This window comes from Myodes glareolus, chromosome 4 (assembly GCF_982192425.1).
Source record: "Myodes glareolus chromosome 4, mMyoGla1.1, whole genome shotgun sequence".
Taxonomy (NCBI): domain Eukaryota; kingdom Metazoa; phylum Chordata; class Mammalia; order Rodentia; family Cricetidae; genus Myodes; species Myodes glareolus.
In genome coordinates, this window is record NC_142029.1 from 54,922,931 (window position 1) to 54,939,379 (window position 16,449).

The window sequence follows — 16,449 nt, forward strand, 5'->3', positions numbered from 1 at the left end:
GCTGGTGGCCACGTGTTCTACAGCTTATTTGATTCTTTTAAAGAAGTGGTAGGGAGAAAAATCTGCCATTTTGCCAGAATAAATGAGGAAAATTCTTGTTAGCAAAATTTATAATCAAAGCAGTAGCAGTACACTGTCATTTTTGGAAGATAATTCCCACAATCTGTCATCAAAAAGAATACCCCATCAGATAATCCAGATGGAAATGGCCCACTGTATCCCTGCATAGCACCCTAATTTTGCATTCTACATCTAAACCAAATTCTTGTCAGAAGCATCGAAACTGTTCCAAGTACAATGTGATTTATGCTCTGAGACAGTCAGACAGTCTGAACAGTGTGTGTGTGTGTGTGTGTGTGTGTGTGTATGTGTGTAAGAGAGAGAGACAGACAAACAAACAGACAGACAGACCGACCGACTAACAGGTTACGAGAATGGCTTCAGCTGTCTGTGCTGTAACCACACCCAGAGAAGAAGCCTGCTCAGTTTTATAAGCTCACTTCTCAACAAAATGGACTGTCCTTATTCACTCAATCTGCTGCGTAGGGCTTTGAAATTTTCTTTCTTAGTGGTAAGCATTGAGCAGGGATTGTTTGTGGGGAGGGTGTTAACATACCAAACCTCACTGGCTTTGTGTGCACAAGCCAGGTGAGGATGGTAGCAAGCCCACAAAGTTCTCAATCAGCCTCATTACCTTGAACAGACCCTACGCTGCAGGCCAGTGATCTGAGCTGGAGAATTGACATGTGTTCTCTAAGTTGCTAATACTTAAAGATGTAGTTTGTGAATTGAACACATGGAAGATGGTCCTCATGCTACATTGGGATTGACTGACTTTGGTGGAATACAGACTAGATTTTTTAGAACTAGCTTCCCTTTGGGGCTTCCTATTTTTCTACACCTTAAATGAATAATTGCCTCCAAGCACTAATGCTCATTAATGCATAGTTTTTGAAGACTACTATGCATGTCACGTCACCTAAATGATCCTCAGAATGTGCCTTCCTGCTCGCTAGTTCGGTTCACCGATATCCTTTTATCCTGTACTTGAGCCAAACACTACATCACTCAAAGGGGGGAGCTCAGTGCAACATTCTTCCTTTAATTTTTTTTTTATTGCTAAAAAGTCTTTGTAAATTATGATAAGCCTCAGGAAGTTACCTCTTAAATATGAGCAAAATATCTGAAGTTACACTTAGTTTTGTAAGATCCAGTTTTCCCACATACACCTATGTTCACAATGTTTAAGGGGGTAATTAGTACAGAAAACTTTGACATGTCATGTTTCCTGGGAGCCCCTGACAGTTGCAAATACTGGCCTGGTAGATGGCCACCCCTCACAGTGTTGAGGCAGAAAGAAAGCTCCTTATTTATGCTGTATGTTCTGTATAGTTCGTTCAGATAAGGTGAGATTTTGGAATATATATCTACCTGTAGAACCAGTGCCTTGGCCCCATGTCATCCTAGCAGAGTGGAGTGGTCCTCCTGCTTAGAACGCTACTTTAGAAGCATTCTAGCCACACTGGTGAGTTGGGGTTTATGTGTTCTCTACTAGGGTCTCAAAAAGGAAGAACATTTCTTGGGACCCCCTCAGAGATGGAAGTATGCAGAGCTTCATGGCCCAGCATCCCTTAGCCTCTATAGCAGTCTTCCCCCCCCCCCCATTTGTCTCTTCCTCAGGGCATCACTGCCTACTGTAAAGCACACTTTCACCATGGACCATCCAGACAGCGACAGTCTTGCCAAGTGCCAAAACAATCTGAGGAACCCAGGGGATCTCCTCTCCAAGCCCTACCATGCAGTGTCAGCCTGGGACCTCTCAGGACTCCAGGTGCAGATGGTCACAGTCACGAGAGATTTTGGACATTAGTAGGGACTAGAGAGGTGGAGTTGCCATCTGGGCCATAGTGGCTTGTTTCCAACCAAATTATTTGGGCTTCAGAGGCCAATACTTTGCCATGCTTGAGTTGCTCCTCCTCAGATATCATCTGAATACAAAGGTGGCCTAGTTCTGCACGGTCAGACTCCTCATGTTGTTATGTTTCTTTATACTTAAGTGTCCCAGTGACCCGGCCAATTCCTGTGAATGTGGCACATTTCCACTAGTGTAGGACAACAGTCTGAGAAATGGGACCAGTCCTCCACCTGCTCTGGTTGTTCAGGAGGCCTGAGTTCTGGGGACCCCATCAGTGCTGTGAAGCGCCTGGGTGCCCATTTACCCTGCCACCCTGTACCTGGACAAAAGGGAGGTGATGGCTGAGATCACCAGGTGGCCCACTTTCCACTTAGAGACACTTGGCTCTCCTCATGTCTCCAGAAAAGTCTAACTTTGTTCTTTTTCTGCGTGAAGCATAGGCTGGTGTCATGCCCTAAGTAGTTGGAACGAGGTAAGAGGGAAACACATCTCGTCTGCCTCTTAGAGACTTTCCTTCCTAGGTTGAGTACACAGGCTAATACATTATTTTGTAGTATCTCAAACTTTGCATAAATACTATTATTTTTGTATGGGATTTTTTATAGAAGAGCTATTTCTGTATACTTATTTCTGTTTTTTTGAAATGCCTTCCAGTAGGTAGCCAACAAGTCTTAAGCAGTGTTCCACGGTGGGTGGCTCAGGGACCACCTACTCAGAATAGACAGGGAATTTAAATCTTTTCAGTCCCTGCATCCACTCCAGACAGAAGCTCAGGGCGTGCCCAGGAAGCATTAGTTTTAATAAGCTCTGAGTTATTTTTTCATCAATTCACACATCTTTGTCCGTACTGTAAAAGAAGAAAACATCTGAAATGAGTATGTTGAGCTTGAGAAAAATTGTATCATAATATTCTGTGATTTGAGCTACAGAAAAATAAATAATTTAAAATAATGTTGGTGTCATTATTAATTCATTAATGGCTCCCCGGGGAATGGATATCCCAGCCTCGCACAGTGAGGAAGTACAAGGCCCACTCTGCCAGGTCTAGGTCTTTGAAGGTCTACCCCAACATCAAAGCTCTCCATGGGACTGACTGAGGCCTCCAGCAACAGTATTAGTAGGCCACACAGCGTCCACTCCCCAGCTTAGAAGACGCTCCCGGGGCCTCCCCAGAGTACCCACAGGCTGTAGCATTCTATCATCTATTTATCTATCAATCACACAGCAGCAAACAGTGATGTCCCTGAACCACAAGCACACTGTCATTTCGCCTCAGGATCCTCCTTGGCATCTCTTCTGAGTACCCATCTTTCAGGAGAGGTGGCCAGGTGACTTGTATCCCAACAAACTGCACTCAGGTACAGGAGGTGGTGCAACTAAAGGATCATGGCATGCCAGCAGTTCTTAAACTAAACACAGGCTGGGTCGGGTGATAGTGGTGTAATCCCAGCCTCGGGAGGAAGAGGCAGGCCGATCTCCAAGTTCAAGACCAGCCTGATCTACAGCATGAGTTCCAGGACAGCCAAGGCTACACAGAGGAAACAAACAAGCTCTGGCTGCTCTTGCAGAGGACCCAGTTCTGATTACCAGGCCCCACATGGCAGCTCACTACTGTCTTAACTCCAGTCCCAGGGGATCTGACGCTCTTCTGGCCTCTGGGAGAAGGCATTTGTGTGGTACAGGTGTCGATGCAGGCAAAATACTCATGCACAATATAAAATACGTTTTTTTTTTTTTAAAGGACAGAAAATAGGGTACAATCCCAGGAGTGAGGGCCGATTTGTGCCCAGCTTCTATGTCTGATTAAACCAAGTGAGGGAGAGGGACACTCATGCCCAGCCTCTTGCCATGGACTCCCTGCAGGGTTAGCCATCTGCTAGGTGCTACTTAGTGCCATTTGGTTAACGTATCCAAGGGTTTGTAGCCATGACCACTGAGTCACACTGACAGGGTAACTGGTGGCCATCAATAGCCATTGGATATGATGTTGACAGGCAAGATGTCTGCAAAGCCCAAGGAGCTTACTTCAGTGCCTTACTTTTTATCCAGCTGCTGCAGCTCAGTTTTTTCTGCTGCTGCTTCCAGGGCCATTTTGTTTCCACGCCTACTGGAAAGTTGGCGGCTGCCTTGTTTCTCCTCCTTTCCATTCAGGTGCCTGCAGGAAATCACCTGGCCCTCACCCAGCTATAGAAGATTGCATAATGCTTGAGAGCCTCCAAGTACTGTCACCAGCTTAGCCACTGTTCTGAATGTCCTTCCCAGCCTCTTGCTTAAGCTTGCTTCCAGGAAACATTGGAGCAGTGGTTCTCAGCCTTCCTAATGCTATGACCCCTTAATACAGTTAATTCCTCATGTTGTGGTGACCCCCCAGCCATAAAATATGTTTGTTGCCCCTTCATAGCTATAAATTTGCTGTTTGAGTTGTAAATATATGATTTGCAGATGGTCCTAGGCGACCCCTGTAAAGGGTTGTAAGCCACAGGTTGAGAACCACTCACTGGCATATAAAATGCCCTATGAAGGAAGCCCTGTAGTTGGGCACTATGCCCATTCAATTTATCATAATCAGTTACTGTCTTGGTCTTGGATTTTTGGTTTATTTGATGGAGTTTTTTTGTTTTGTTTTGTTTTACTTTTGTTTGGTTTTGTTTTTGCTTTTGTTGTGTGGTTTTATTTTTTGTTTTAAGGCAGAGTGTCATATAGCCCAAACTGGCTTTAAACTCACCTTGAGTTTTTGAGGCTGTTGCCCCCACCTCTCAGGTGCTGGAATTACAGGTGTGTGCCACCATGCCTAGTTGTGTGTCGTGCTGAGGATCAGACCTGGGCTTTCTATCTGCTGGATAGACACTTTCCCTGAACCACATCCTCAGCCTTTTGGGGACATGTTTGCCACCAGGACACAAAACTCCCAGTGGCTTGCTCAGTTTGATTACTGTTATTATTTTAATACAACTCAGGTCCGATTGCCCATGGGCAGTACTCTCCATTGCGGCCTGTGCCCTCTAACATCAGTCCTTAATCAGAAAAATGTACCTGGTATCTTTAATCCCAGCACTCAGGAGACAAAGGAAGGCGAATCTCTGTGAGTTCGAGGCCAGCCTGGTCTACAAAGAGTTTCAGGACCAGCAGGGCTACACAGAGAAACCCTGTCTTGAAAAACAAAACAAAAATGTCCAGGCTTGTCTATGGGCCAGTCTAGTGGATGTGTTTCTCAACCAGGGTTCCCTATTAGCTCACCCAAGCATTGCATCAAGATGACAATTCAAAAACAAACAAAAACAGTTTTTTTTCCCCTTGTGGAGCAGTCTATTCTAAACAAAGGGTATCCACCATGGGAACAGGAATTACAGATTTTTACTTGATACATGCATTTTGAAATTATTTTTAAAAGATTTATTTATTTAATGTGTTCTGCCTGCGTGTATGCCTGCAGGCCAGAAGTGGGCACCAGATCTCATTATAGATGGTTGTGAGCCACCATGTGGTTGCTGGGGATTGAACTCGTGACTTCTGGAAGAGCAGCTGGTGTTCTTAACCTCTGAACCATCTCTTCAGCCCTGGAAATTATTTTTAAAAAACAAAAACCAAGTTGAGCATTGTGATGCAGTCCTATAATCTTGGGACTTGAGAGAGATTTCAAAAAGGGATGGAGGGAGGAACTGAGGACGAGCCAAAGCCTATTGAAAGAGTAAAGGCATATACAAAAATGCACACATCGTGAGACCATGTTCCCCAGGTGGTCTGTAGCTTCCCATCCTTCCCAGACCAAACATGCAGGTGAGCACCATGCTCACCGGTAGTATTTATTATGGCCCATTTCATCAAGGCTGTTCACTTGGACTTCGGCAGCAGCAAGGCGAGCAGCTGAAAAGTTCAGGGCTCTGGTGCCGTCCCAGTTCCAAATGGAGGCACTCAGAGAGGGGGAGTCTGTCTTCAGAGTATGCCAGGGGATGGCACACGACTGGGCGATTTCCTGGGAGGCACTTCTATAAATCCTCACTTGGAGGGTCACTAGCGTGAGAGCAGCCATTTCCTCCCTGCTGGACTTCTGCTAAAGGTCTTGTTTGTGCCATGCATTGATTGTGTGGGCAGCAGAAAAGCCTGGCTGGAAAAATAAGCGTGCCTAGACAGAGGGTTCCCCGTTTCCTTCTTACCCCAAATCCTTCCTGAATGGGTTCTCAAGAGACTGGAGGGCAAAAGCAGACAGGAATCAGAGCTGGGCTTTGGCCAGGGCGGCAGCTGGCTGTAGGGACAGGCTCTGGCCGCTCCTGGTCATCGAGGCAAAAGAAACAAGGAGCAGATGGGGAAAGTCTCAGGGACAGGGCTGGGGACAGAATGAATGCAGGAAATGGCACAGAGATGTGACAGACTATCGGCCATGCAGGCTTTGGGGACAGCGGTTCACCAGTTGGAAGCCAGCTCTGTTGCGCCTAAGGTCCCGAGGGGAGGTCCCAGCGTTGGCAGCAGCTCTTAGTGTGAGCATCCTGTTTGTCTCATTCACAAGACTCAATAGATACCTACTGGTGCTGAGTTCCCGGCTGTTAGAGCACTGTTGCCTAGGCCGGCGCATCAGCAAAACAGCTCATTAATCTAGTAGATCTGAGGTTAGCTACCATTTGACATTTCTAAATCTGCTGTTTATGTGTGTCCCGGGGCCCCATCCATAACCCTGTTTTTCAGCTAGACATAGTGGTTCCCACACACCTGCAGTTCTCTCAGTAGGGTGTGGAGGTTGAGGGAGGATGGAACAAAAGGACTTCAAATTTAAGGCCACCCTCAAAGCAGTTCCAAGCCACACTAGGCAAAAAAGTGAGTCCCTGCTCCACCCTGCCCAGTTCATTTTTTTTTCCTAGTTTGTCACATTCTATGACAGTGTAAGGTGATGTGGGATTTCCCTCTGTGTGCTGTGATTACCATTTCTTCTTAATGAAACTGCTTTGGACTTAGCTAGGTGGGAAAAACTAAACTGAATGCTGGAAGGAAGAATGCAGAGTCAGGAGAACACATGTAGCCCCTCCAGAGACAGACGCTGAGTTTACCCAGTAAGCCACAGCCACGTGGCAATACACAGATTAATAGGAATGTGTTAAATTAATATGTAAGAGCTAGCCAATAAGAAGCTAGAGCTAATGGGCCAAGCAGTGTCTTAATTAATACAGTTTGTATGATTATTTCAGGGCTGAGCAGCCAGGAGCCAACAAGCCGCTCTTCTTATAACAGTAAGATGTTTGTTAACGTTCTTGGCAGTCTCTGTCTGTCTCTGTGAGTGTAGGTTAAGGAGAATGCGGTGGATGGAACCAGGTCCTAGGCAAGTAACCTACCATTGATCCATGATCCTGGTTGTGTTTGTTTGCGCGCACACGCGTGTGTATATGTGGTGTCTACATGTGTGCAGGTATGCCTATGCGTGTAGAGGCCAAAGGTTGATGTCAGTGTCATCTCCTATGCTCTTCACCTTTTTAAAAAGATTCTGTTTTGTTTGCGTGTGGGTATATGTGTATGTGCAGGTGCAGATGGAGACCAGAAGAGGGCGTGCAAACTGCTTGAGGCTGTGGTCAGCAGGTGCTTGTGCGTGGTGCCTCTGACATGGGTGTTGGACCTAACTCTGGGCCTAAGAGCAAATGCTTTTAACAGCTGAGCTTTATCTCTAGCCCGTGTGTGTAATGTGTGTGCACCTGAGCACAGTAGATGTGTGTGTGTGTAATGTGTGTGCACTTGAGCACAGTATCTAATGTGTGGAGTCCAGAGGGCAACTTCCTGGAGTCAGTTTTCTCTTTCTGCTTTCACATGGAGCTGGGTTTGAACTCAGGTCTCCAGGCTCAAGTGGTAGGTGCCTTTACCAGGGAAGCCGCCTCACCAGCTCTCAAGCTTCTTTTGGTTTTTCGAGACAAGGTTTCTCTATAGTTTTGGCGTCTGTCCTGGAACTAGCTCTTGTATATCAGGCTGGCCTCGAACTCACAGGGATCCACCTGCCTCTGCCTCCTGAGTGCTGGGATTAAAGGTGTGTGCCGCCTGGTTCAGACTTCATTTTTGAGACTAGGTAGTTAGCAAGCAGTTGGGATCCCCCTGACTCCATCTCCTCTTGCCCCACTACTGGGGTTAACAGACAGGCTACACCAGTCTGGCTTTTCCCCCCTTTCTTTAAAAAAATGTAATTTTAACATATAAATATATAGTATTATATAATATGTATATTTTTTAACGTGTGTTTTGCTTACTTGTATGCATGTGCATTGCCTGGCATGCATGCAAGTCAGAAGGAGGGTGTGGGATCCCCTGGAACTGTAGTTATGGACGGTTGGGAGCCACCATGTAGGTGTTGGCACTCAAATTTGGGCCCTCTGCAAGAACAAGTGTCTTAACCGCTGAGCCATCTCTCCAGCCCCACATTGAGCATCTATCTATACAGGTCTGGGCATCCTAACTCAGGACCTCATTTCGTGCAACAAGCACTTTACCCAATGAGCCATCTCCCCAGCCTCAAAACTGTAAGAAGGAAAGAATACTCCTAGTAGAGGAGGAGTGGGCGTCGCTCTGGCACGCCCTTGCTGGAGTCCTGTGCTGTGTCAGTTACCTTGTGGGGGTGGGGATTTCTGAAGAGCGTGGCTCTCTGTGGCTGGAGCACCTGGAAGACAGGGAAGATCATGGCTGCTGGCCAAGCACAGGCTCACCCTGTCCTCCAGTGTTCACCATGCTGTCATTTTCTAGCTTACAGGTGAGAGGAGGAGGTGGAAATCTTCATTTCTTGGGCATTAAATGTCCACGATAAAGAAAAGAGTATGAAGTAAAAGTGCGGATTTGAGTGGCTAGGGAAGTGGATGGCTTTGAGTAGCAATAAAACGAGCTAGCTGATCCAAGGAGAGGAGTGATCGTGGGCAGGAGAGGGGCCAGTCTCCTTCCTGTGAGGCGCGTGCCCAGCACTCCACTTTTCTAGCTTCCTGGGTTCTTCTGCACTGTACCCTTCCCCCTCCCAGTAGAATGGTTACACTTAGAGCCATAAAGACCCTAAAACACAAGAGCACCTGTCCACTATGTCTCTCAAATATCCTACCCTGCGTCCACTCCAGTCCAGCAGAAGCCACTGTCCTCTAGCATACCTGAGTACCTGAGTGTGGGCAGCAGTTAACAACATTTGGTAAGAAAACCCCCTTAATATAGCCTGCTTACAGAAATCTAGATGATTCTGCCCTAAACAGGTTTGCGCTCTTCCTGGTGCTGCCTTCTCCAGGGCCTTCCTCAGAAGACGAGTGGGAAAGGGCCAGAGACTGCCAAGGTCTCGCAGAGGTCCAAGTCTCCAGATGTGACCTGTGAGCTGGCTGGGACTGTCTCTCTAGCCAGGTAGAGAATGTGAGGATATGAGCAGTTCTTGTGCTCAGCGCACAAGAACTTACCCAGGATTGCTAAGCAACCAAATGGTAAATAGAATTCAAAACCTATTCTCTTATTCTTGTTGAATATGGAAGATGACAAACACCGTTTGTATTCCCCTCTGAATCTGACTCGGCCTCCTCGGAGGCTTCACCTTCAGGGCCAGGCAGTCCTGCTTGCTACACTTGGATCTTGCAGGAGGCAAACCAGTCAATTTCATCTCATTTCCAAACACCTGAAGGAAACCATGATGAATTCTAGTAGAGCCTTTGGATAGGATGAAGCACATACATGCCAGTATGTGTAGAAAACTATTCCAAGACAAACTTAAAAGCCCATGTATTCAAAAGGGACAGAACAACATTAATTTGTAACCAAAATAAACCCATCAACTCCCAGTCCCAAATAGAAACAGTTTGGAACTCTTTTTAAAAGTATTCTCAGGATGGGAGAGATGGCTCAGCTATTGACAGCACTGGCTGCTCTTCCAGAGGTTGAGTTCAATTCCAAGCAACCACATGGTGGCTCACAACCATCTGTAATGAGATCTGTGCCTCTTGCACGGCGGGATCCCAGTGTGACCACACTAATTCCTAGGCTGTCATGTCCCCTTCTTAGCGTCCAGTAGGCTTTGTCCTCTCGGTCAGCATGCGTCAAATCAAACAGGCACTCCTAACTTTTGCAGATGAAGAGAAACAAGCAGAACTGAGGTCAGTTGAAGTCACAACAGGGCAGCTCCAAGTCCAAAGCTTAACCAGGAAAGGAACCATAAGATTTAGGGACTTATATCTATGTCCCTTCTCTTCAATATCCACCTCACTTGGGACATCATTCTCACTGAGGGTTACAAATCTATTACGCTGGTCACTCTGTAGCTGGCCTGAACTCACAGAGATCCGCCTGCCTCTGCCTCCTGGATGCTGGGGTTAAAGGCCTTACTTTACATTCATAATATGAATTGGGAAGTTGAGGCAGGATGACTGAGGTTGGAATAGGAATGGCCCCATAGGCTCATATCTGTGAGCTCAGTCACTAGGGAGTGGCACTGTGTGAAGATTAGGAAGTGTGGCCTTGCTAGAAGAATGGGTAGCTGGGCTGAGAGCTGAGGTTTCAAAAGACCACACCAAGCTGTTGCTTCAGTGCTTGCCTGCATGCTCCCATGTTCTCCACCACTGTAATAACAGACTAAACCTCTGAAACGGTTAAGCAAGTCCCAATTAAATATTTTCTATGATAAGTTGCCTAGGTCATGGTATCTCTTCACAGCAATAAATCAGTGACTAAGATAATGATTTGGTTCAGGGCCACCTGAAGCCACATAGCAAGATCAAAAGGCATAAAGAGCGCGCATGCACACACACACTCACACAATTAAAAAAAAGAAAACAACAAACCCCAAGTCCAGAAAAGGTTTAAGTTGGGAAGAATCCCCGAGTTCTGTTGCAGCCCCAAGCAGAGCTCCTTCCAGCGCAGCACGCCCACCCCAAAGCACAGAAACCCTCCCTGCCTTGAAGACCACCCCATCCCTTCAGCTTCTCCAAACAGCCAACCTGAGCCCGCTGGGTCCTGTCCTACCAGGCCTGGCTTGCAGACTACAGAAAACCTCCAAAAGTGGCTCTGCACCAACCATGATGAAACAGCCCCCAAAAATAAAAAATAAACGGGGTGGGGCTGTTGGGACAGCTCAGTGATTAGGAGCACTGACTGCTCTTCCAGAGGACCCTGGTTCAATTCCCAGCACCCACATGGCAGCTCACACCTGTCTTTAATCTCAGTTCCAAGGAACCCAACACCCATGGTGAAACATCAATACACATAAAATAAAAATAAATTTAAATAAATGAGGCGCTGGAGAGATGGTTCAGGGGCTAAGAGCACTGGCTGATCTCCACAAGGTCTAGGCTTAATTTCCAGTTCCACATGGCTGCTCACAACAATCCACTAACTCCAGCTCCAGAGGATCCAAGGCCCTCTTAGGGCCTCGACATTCACCAGGCATGCATGCTCTCAGTCAAATACACAAAAATTAGACCTTTTATTAAATAAATGAAACCCACAGGTCAAATGCAAGGTACTTTTCTCAGGACAGTTCCGGTCCTCGCAAAAGTTCAGCTAAGAGTGCAGGGGTAGAGAGTCCAGAGCAGCAGTCACATGGGAAAGAAGACTCCATCATGTGTTCTGAGCTTAGAACCAATCTGAAGTTTTTGTATTTCACAATTTATAATTTTATTAGGGTCCATATTTTGCTAAATAAAAGCAGTAACAAGACATTTAAGAAACTACACAATTTATGTCTTGGGAATTGAATTTCATTCAAAAAACGAAAACAAAACTTGGTGTACATTTGCCTAGCTTAAAATGTTTCATCCATGGTCTACGGTACACGAATGTGGAAGACTTGATTCCATCTCAAAATCAGCTCATTAGTATTTTAAAATGTTTTACAACAGAAAGCTTGTCCTCAATAAAATATCCAGTCTCATTCAGCATGTAGAAAATAACTTAAAGCCCACTGACACACACTCACACACAGAATGGAAGCCAATACTTCGAGATCCACTTTTATTTTCTTTTTCCTCCTCACATACAGAACTTCTCACACATTTCTTGCAGCTAAAGTCACGTGATGTTGGCAAGGTACCATTTTATCCCTAAAACTTTGTTGGCATCAAAATATGACAGTTACCAGTGTTAAATCCATAAAATATTTACACAGCACAGCACATTAAGCTTTAGACGTTTGGCAATTACACACAGGAGACGAGACCCCCACTCTGCATGTTTGGAACTGGGAGCTCACTGGTCCCTATCTGGCGACCATACACTGGTTCAAAGGGCAGCAGAGGCAGCAGGCAGTTACTTCAGAGGACACTGAACACTATGATCTGGAAGCACGTTATGATGTCATCCCAGTGTGTGTACCATACCACCTCCTCCAAGGTGGCCTCACAATCCTAGCATGGCAGGTCCAGCTGATACAAAATGGGGACAGACGTTTATTCTGTGGAGACACCCTACTCCTAGGGGCTCACTGTGACCTTGAACACAACTCGTCCCAAAAACTTGTCACGGTCATCCTTGTTTTTTAGGTTCGTTGGTCCATGAATTTGGCACTCAACTGTTACTTCTTTCTTGGCAGGACTAGATCCAAAGATGACCTGGACGGCAACTAGGGGCTGTCGATACCCAACCTAGCAAATGGAGGAACAAATATTAGTCACAATTCTTTGGTAAATTCATCTACACTTAGAGACCCAGTTGCAACTTCTTTGAAGCAAGATCTCAATTTGTAGCCCAGGCTGATTTCTCATTTCCAAGCCACTTGTCTCAGGATTACAGACAAACCCTACCATCTTTTATTTGCTTTGTAATATTAAGTCTATGAACTTAGCCTATTATCTTATTTTCTTTACCTTCCTTCTTGCTATGGCTCTTCCCTTAGCACAGCTTTGAGGGCATCCTGTTGGTAACTGCATAGTTGGACTCAACCTCTGGATGCCCTGATCCCTGGCAATTCCATTCTGATTCCAACATATTAGCACATTCCACTTACAGATGTATTTTTATGAGATTCTAACTGTTCCATATATGCTTAAAGATGATGCATATCCGCTATGGGCTCAGTTACACATTACTGTATCATTTCACTTACGCACACCCTTTGTCTGGCATAACTGGGATATGCACCCACCATTGCTCCTTGCAATCACTATGGCTATCCGTTTGTAGGAATGAGGCTACTGATAACTGATTCGGGCAAGAATAACAAATGCTAAAGCTTTCCAGATAGCTGGCATACAAAGTTTATGTTCTCCATACATACTTACTGAAGAAAAAGTGTAACTTTACAGTGTGGAAGCCTGGCCGAGCAGCTCAAGAGATTGTGGTCAACACAAAGTAATGGACTCAGTCAATAGTGACCTTTCCTGTATGACTTCAATATGACAATCTACTCTCGTCCAAAAAAATACAAATAAACTTCACCATATATATATACATACAAACAAACTCCAACTGAGTCCTCCCCCCATCCCAGACTTAGTTCTGAAACATACAGAAGTGGGAAACAGAGGAACTGAGAAGCCACAGCATAGCCCCTCACAAGGAAGCCACACTTGCCATTTAGTTTGATGATGCACAAGGAAAAAATTCACAGACGGGTAAGATAACAGGTTAAGATCTGCTAGCATGCTTTCAGAACACACTATTCTAGGCATTTTGAGTTGGGAAGAATTTTAAGTTAAGTTTAAAGACATGACAAAACTTTATGGTTTTCTGAATATTTATATTTCAAAATCTTAAAAATCACAAAATCCTGCTACGTCTAAACAATGAGTTTTTACATCTGACCCATGAAGAGTACCTACAACTTTGCGAACAAAACCAAAACCAGTATTCTGGAAAGAGCCATCCGTGAGTGTGGATGCATGCTCTGCTGTGCTGTCAGCGTGGTCTCCACTACTTCTCCCCATGTGTTGGGAACCGACAGAAAACATGTATGACGAACAAATGACAACATATCTGTGTCGGTCACAGAAGGCCACCTCATATCTCAGCACATGCAGTTTCCTAAGAGATGACTCTAAATACTTACGTGCCGTTTTTTCCCATAGTATGGAAAATACTTTAAGTCTATAACTCCCTCGTCAGGATAAGTTGATATATTTGCTATGTTATTTTCCTAGAGTTAAAAGCAAAAGAAATCATTTTTAGGCCACAGTAAAGAATTTTTAAATACATTTACAATTACTGACAGTTCCTAGTTATGATGAAATTGCTTCAGCCACATTAATTACAAGTATTTCTGAGAACTGCTTGTCTTTGCTGTTGAGACAGGTCTCACTGTGTAGCTCAGCCTTGTCTTCAAGCTATGGCAATCTGCCCATATCAGCCTCCCCAAGTGCTAAGATTTCAGGCATGCACTACCACATGGCTGCTCATCTTGATTATAAATATTACATAATCAAATGCTTCCACATAAACTATCATGGTGCTTCTTCCATTCCCAGTATACCCCAGGAGTCTTTTCTCAGTTACAGTGGGTGCTGCTGCCTATGAACTGCAAAGCCAGCTCTTTGACCACTGACAGCAAAAACAGACTGGTTAGTTTGGGCTGAGGTTTCCCTAATGAATGAAATATTATGCTCCCAGATTTTAAGTAATAGCATCCAGAAGCTAACAACCAAAGAGTAGCACTCAGACCTAGAAGTAGGTAGAGGCTGCATTACAGATCAGGATAAACCACGATGCAACAACTATTTATTCATAGTTCCCATGAATAAATAGAGAAAAGCACCAAGTTCCAACCAGTCCATCACTAAGTATCTGTGTCTATACATCCCATGCATGGCGCCTAAGTGGATCCCTGGCACTGAGACAAACACAACTCCCAACAAGTCAGCCCCAAGCTCACAAGCATCACTCAACACCTTGGCTTTCCATCTGGATGAACTAATTTAGACTCCTGCGTGTGCTCAGCACACTTGTTACCGTCGATCTGCAGGCCAGTCTGTGGTGTCTACTTCTGAGAGCACACAGAGAAGAAATGGCAAACTGACTGCATAGGCAGCAGCCTTGCTCTCGGCTTCCTTACTTCGTGACCGTGTGTGTGTGCACGTGCACAACATAATCACCACGCTCATAAGCAGCAGGCAGGGAAGGTACTGGGTACACAGATGACACCCTCCCTTTCACTGATGTTCTGAAGGCGTTTTTTTTATGTTTTTATTCTTATTTTTATTTTTTTTTTTTGAGACAGGCTCTGGCTATGTAGTCCAGCTTGGATTATAGCATTTATCATTATGTAGCAAGACAAATAGCAAAAAGAGAAAAGATAACCCAAGTTCTAATGATCTAGATAAAATGACAGGAAAGCCAGTAGATAATGACCAAGAAACAATGGCCACATTTAAGAATGATCGCCCATCAGGGTGTTCCTAATCAGGTGTGTTCACGGCAGGTGTCACTCACCAGCACTGTATGCTTAGCATGCAGGTGTAAGGTTCAATTCTTAGTGCTTAAAATTTTACATTTTATGCCAGATGGTGGGGGCGCACGCCTTTAATCCCAGCACTCAGGAAGCAGAGGCAGGCAGATCTCTGAGAGTTCGAGGCCAGCCTGGACTACAAACAAGTTCCAGGATTGCCAGGGCTGTTACATAGAGAAATCATATCTCGAAAAACCAAGAAAATTTTTAACATTTTACATGAAGAAGTCATACTGATGAGAATGTTTCTATGTTAACTATTTTACTTTAAACTTGGCACTAATGTGACTTTCATGCTAAGAGTGCAGAAGTGTATGGTAAGCAGAGTTTTAGAAGAATTTATCGAGAAAAGTTCAGCTACTGGAAGATGAGATAGTTCAGAGGATAAAGCTCTAATCTCACACGTGCTCTTGCACAAGTACACACAACCACACCAAACATCGAATAACAAAAACCCTCCAGCTAACATGTGACATGCATGTAGTTTTATTTTAAATCAACCCCCTTTTTGAGAAAGGGTCTCATTATGAAGCTCTGGCTGTCCTGCAACTCACTCTGTAGGCCCAAACTCACCGAGATCCATCTGCCTCAACCTCCTAAGTGCCAGGATTAAAGATGTACATCACCACACCAGGCTTATCCCCTCCCCACTCCCAAAAGTAGGGTTTTGCATTGTTTCATGTAATTTGGGGACACTGGGTTTTTACTAGGTAGCTTTAGCAGGCCTAGAACCCACTATATAGACCAGGCCTCAAACTCTGAGGTTTGCCTGCCTTGGTGTCCCAAGAGCTCATATTAAAGGCAAGGCACCCATGCTTAAAGGCTCAGGCTAGTTTCAAACTTTTAATTCTCCGTCCCATCCTCTCAAGTGCAGACATTATAGGCATGTAACATGGTGCCTAATTAAGACTCTAGTTTTCTATCTAAGATTCTTGGGAGAACTGAGTGTGGCATGCAGAGGTAAAGCGATCTGTCTCTGGTTGTAATCTCCACATTCACCTAGAAAAGGAGCTACAGGCTTTGTTCAATCCCTCCAAACACTGGATAACCATCAAAAGGCAGGGCCAAAGCAGCCACCCAGTGAGGCCTGGACAGCAGCAGCAGCAGCTGGGATTCAGGAGCACAAATTCTGGACTCTCCCCATATAGGACTGGGGACCAACAAGCCCAAGTGATTCTGG

The 16,449-nt window shown here is 45.1% G+C and overlaps 2 protein-coding genes across 18 annotated transcripts in view; one reads left to right on the plus strand and one right to left on the minus strand.

The window, feature by feature from the left end:
- Tfdp2 (transcription factor Dp-2) overlaps positions 1-2,866 on the plus strand; it is a 136,019-nt gene extending 133,153 nt beyond the window's left edge. For all 17 annotated transcript variants that reach the window (XM_085689564.2, XM_085689559.2, XM_085689554.2 and 14 more), the window contains one exon: positions 1,681-2,866. In XM_085689564.2, the coding sequence (XP_085545690.1) occupies positions 1,681-1,870 (190 nt within the window). In that variant the 3' untranslated portion in view covers positions 1,871-2,866. The remainder of the gene's footprint in view (positions 1-1,680) is intronic.
- Positions 2,867-11,831: 8,965 nt separating this feature from the next.
- The window catches only part of Atp1b3 (ATPase Na+/K+ transporting subunit beta 3), a 31,942-nt gene continuing 27,324 nt past the window's right edge, over positions 11,832-16,449 (minus strand). The window contains exons 6-7 of the mRNA XM_085689576.2: positions 13,878-13,964; positions 11,832-12,474 (exon numbers count right to left, since the gene is read on the minus strand). Of these exons, the coding sequence (XP_085545702.1) occupies positions 12,304-12,474; positions 13,878-13,964 (258 nt within the window). The 3' untranslated portion in view covers positions 11,832-12,303. The remainder of the gene's footprint in view (positions 12,475-13,877; positions 13,965-16,449) is intronic.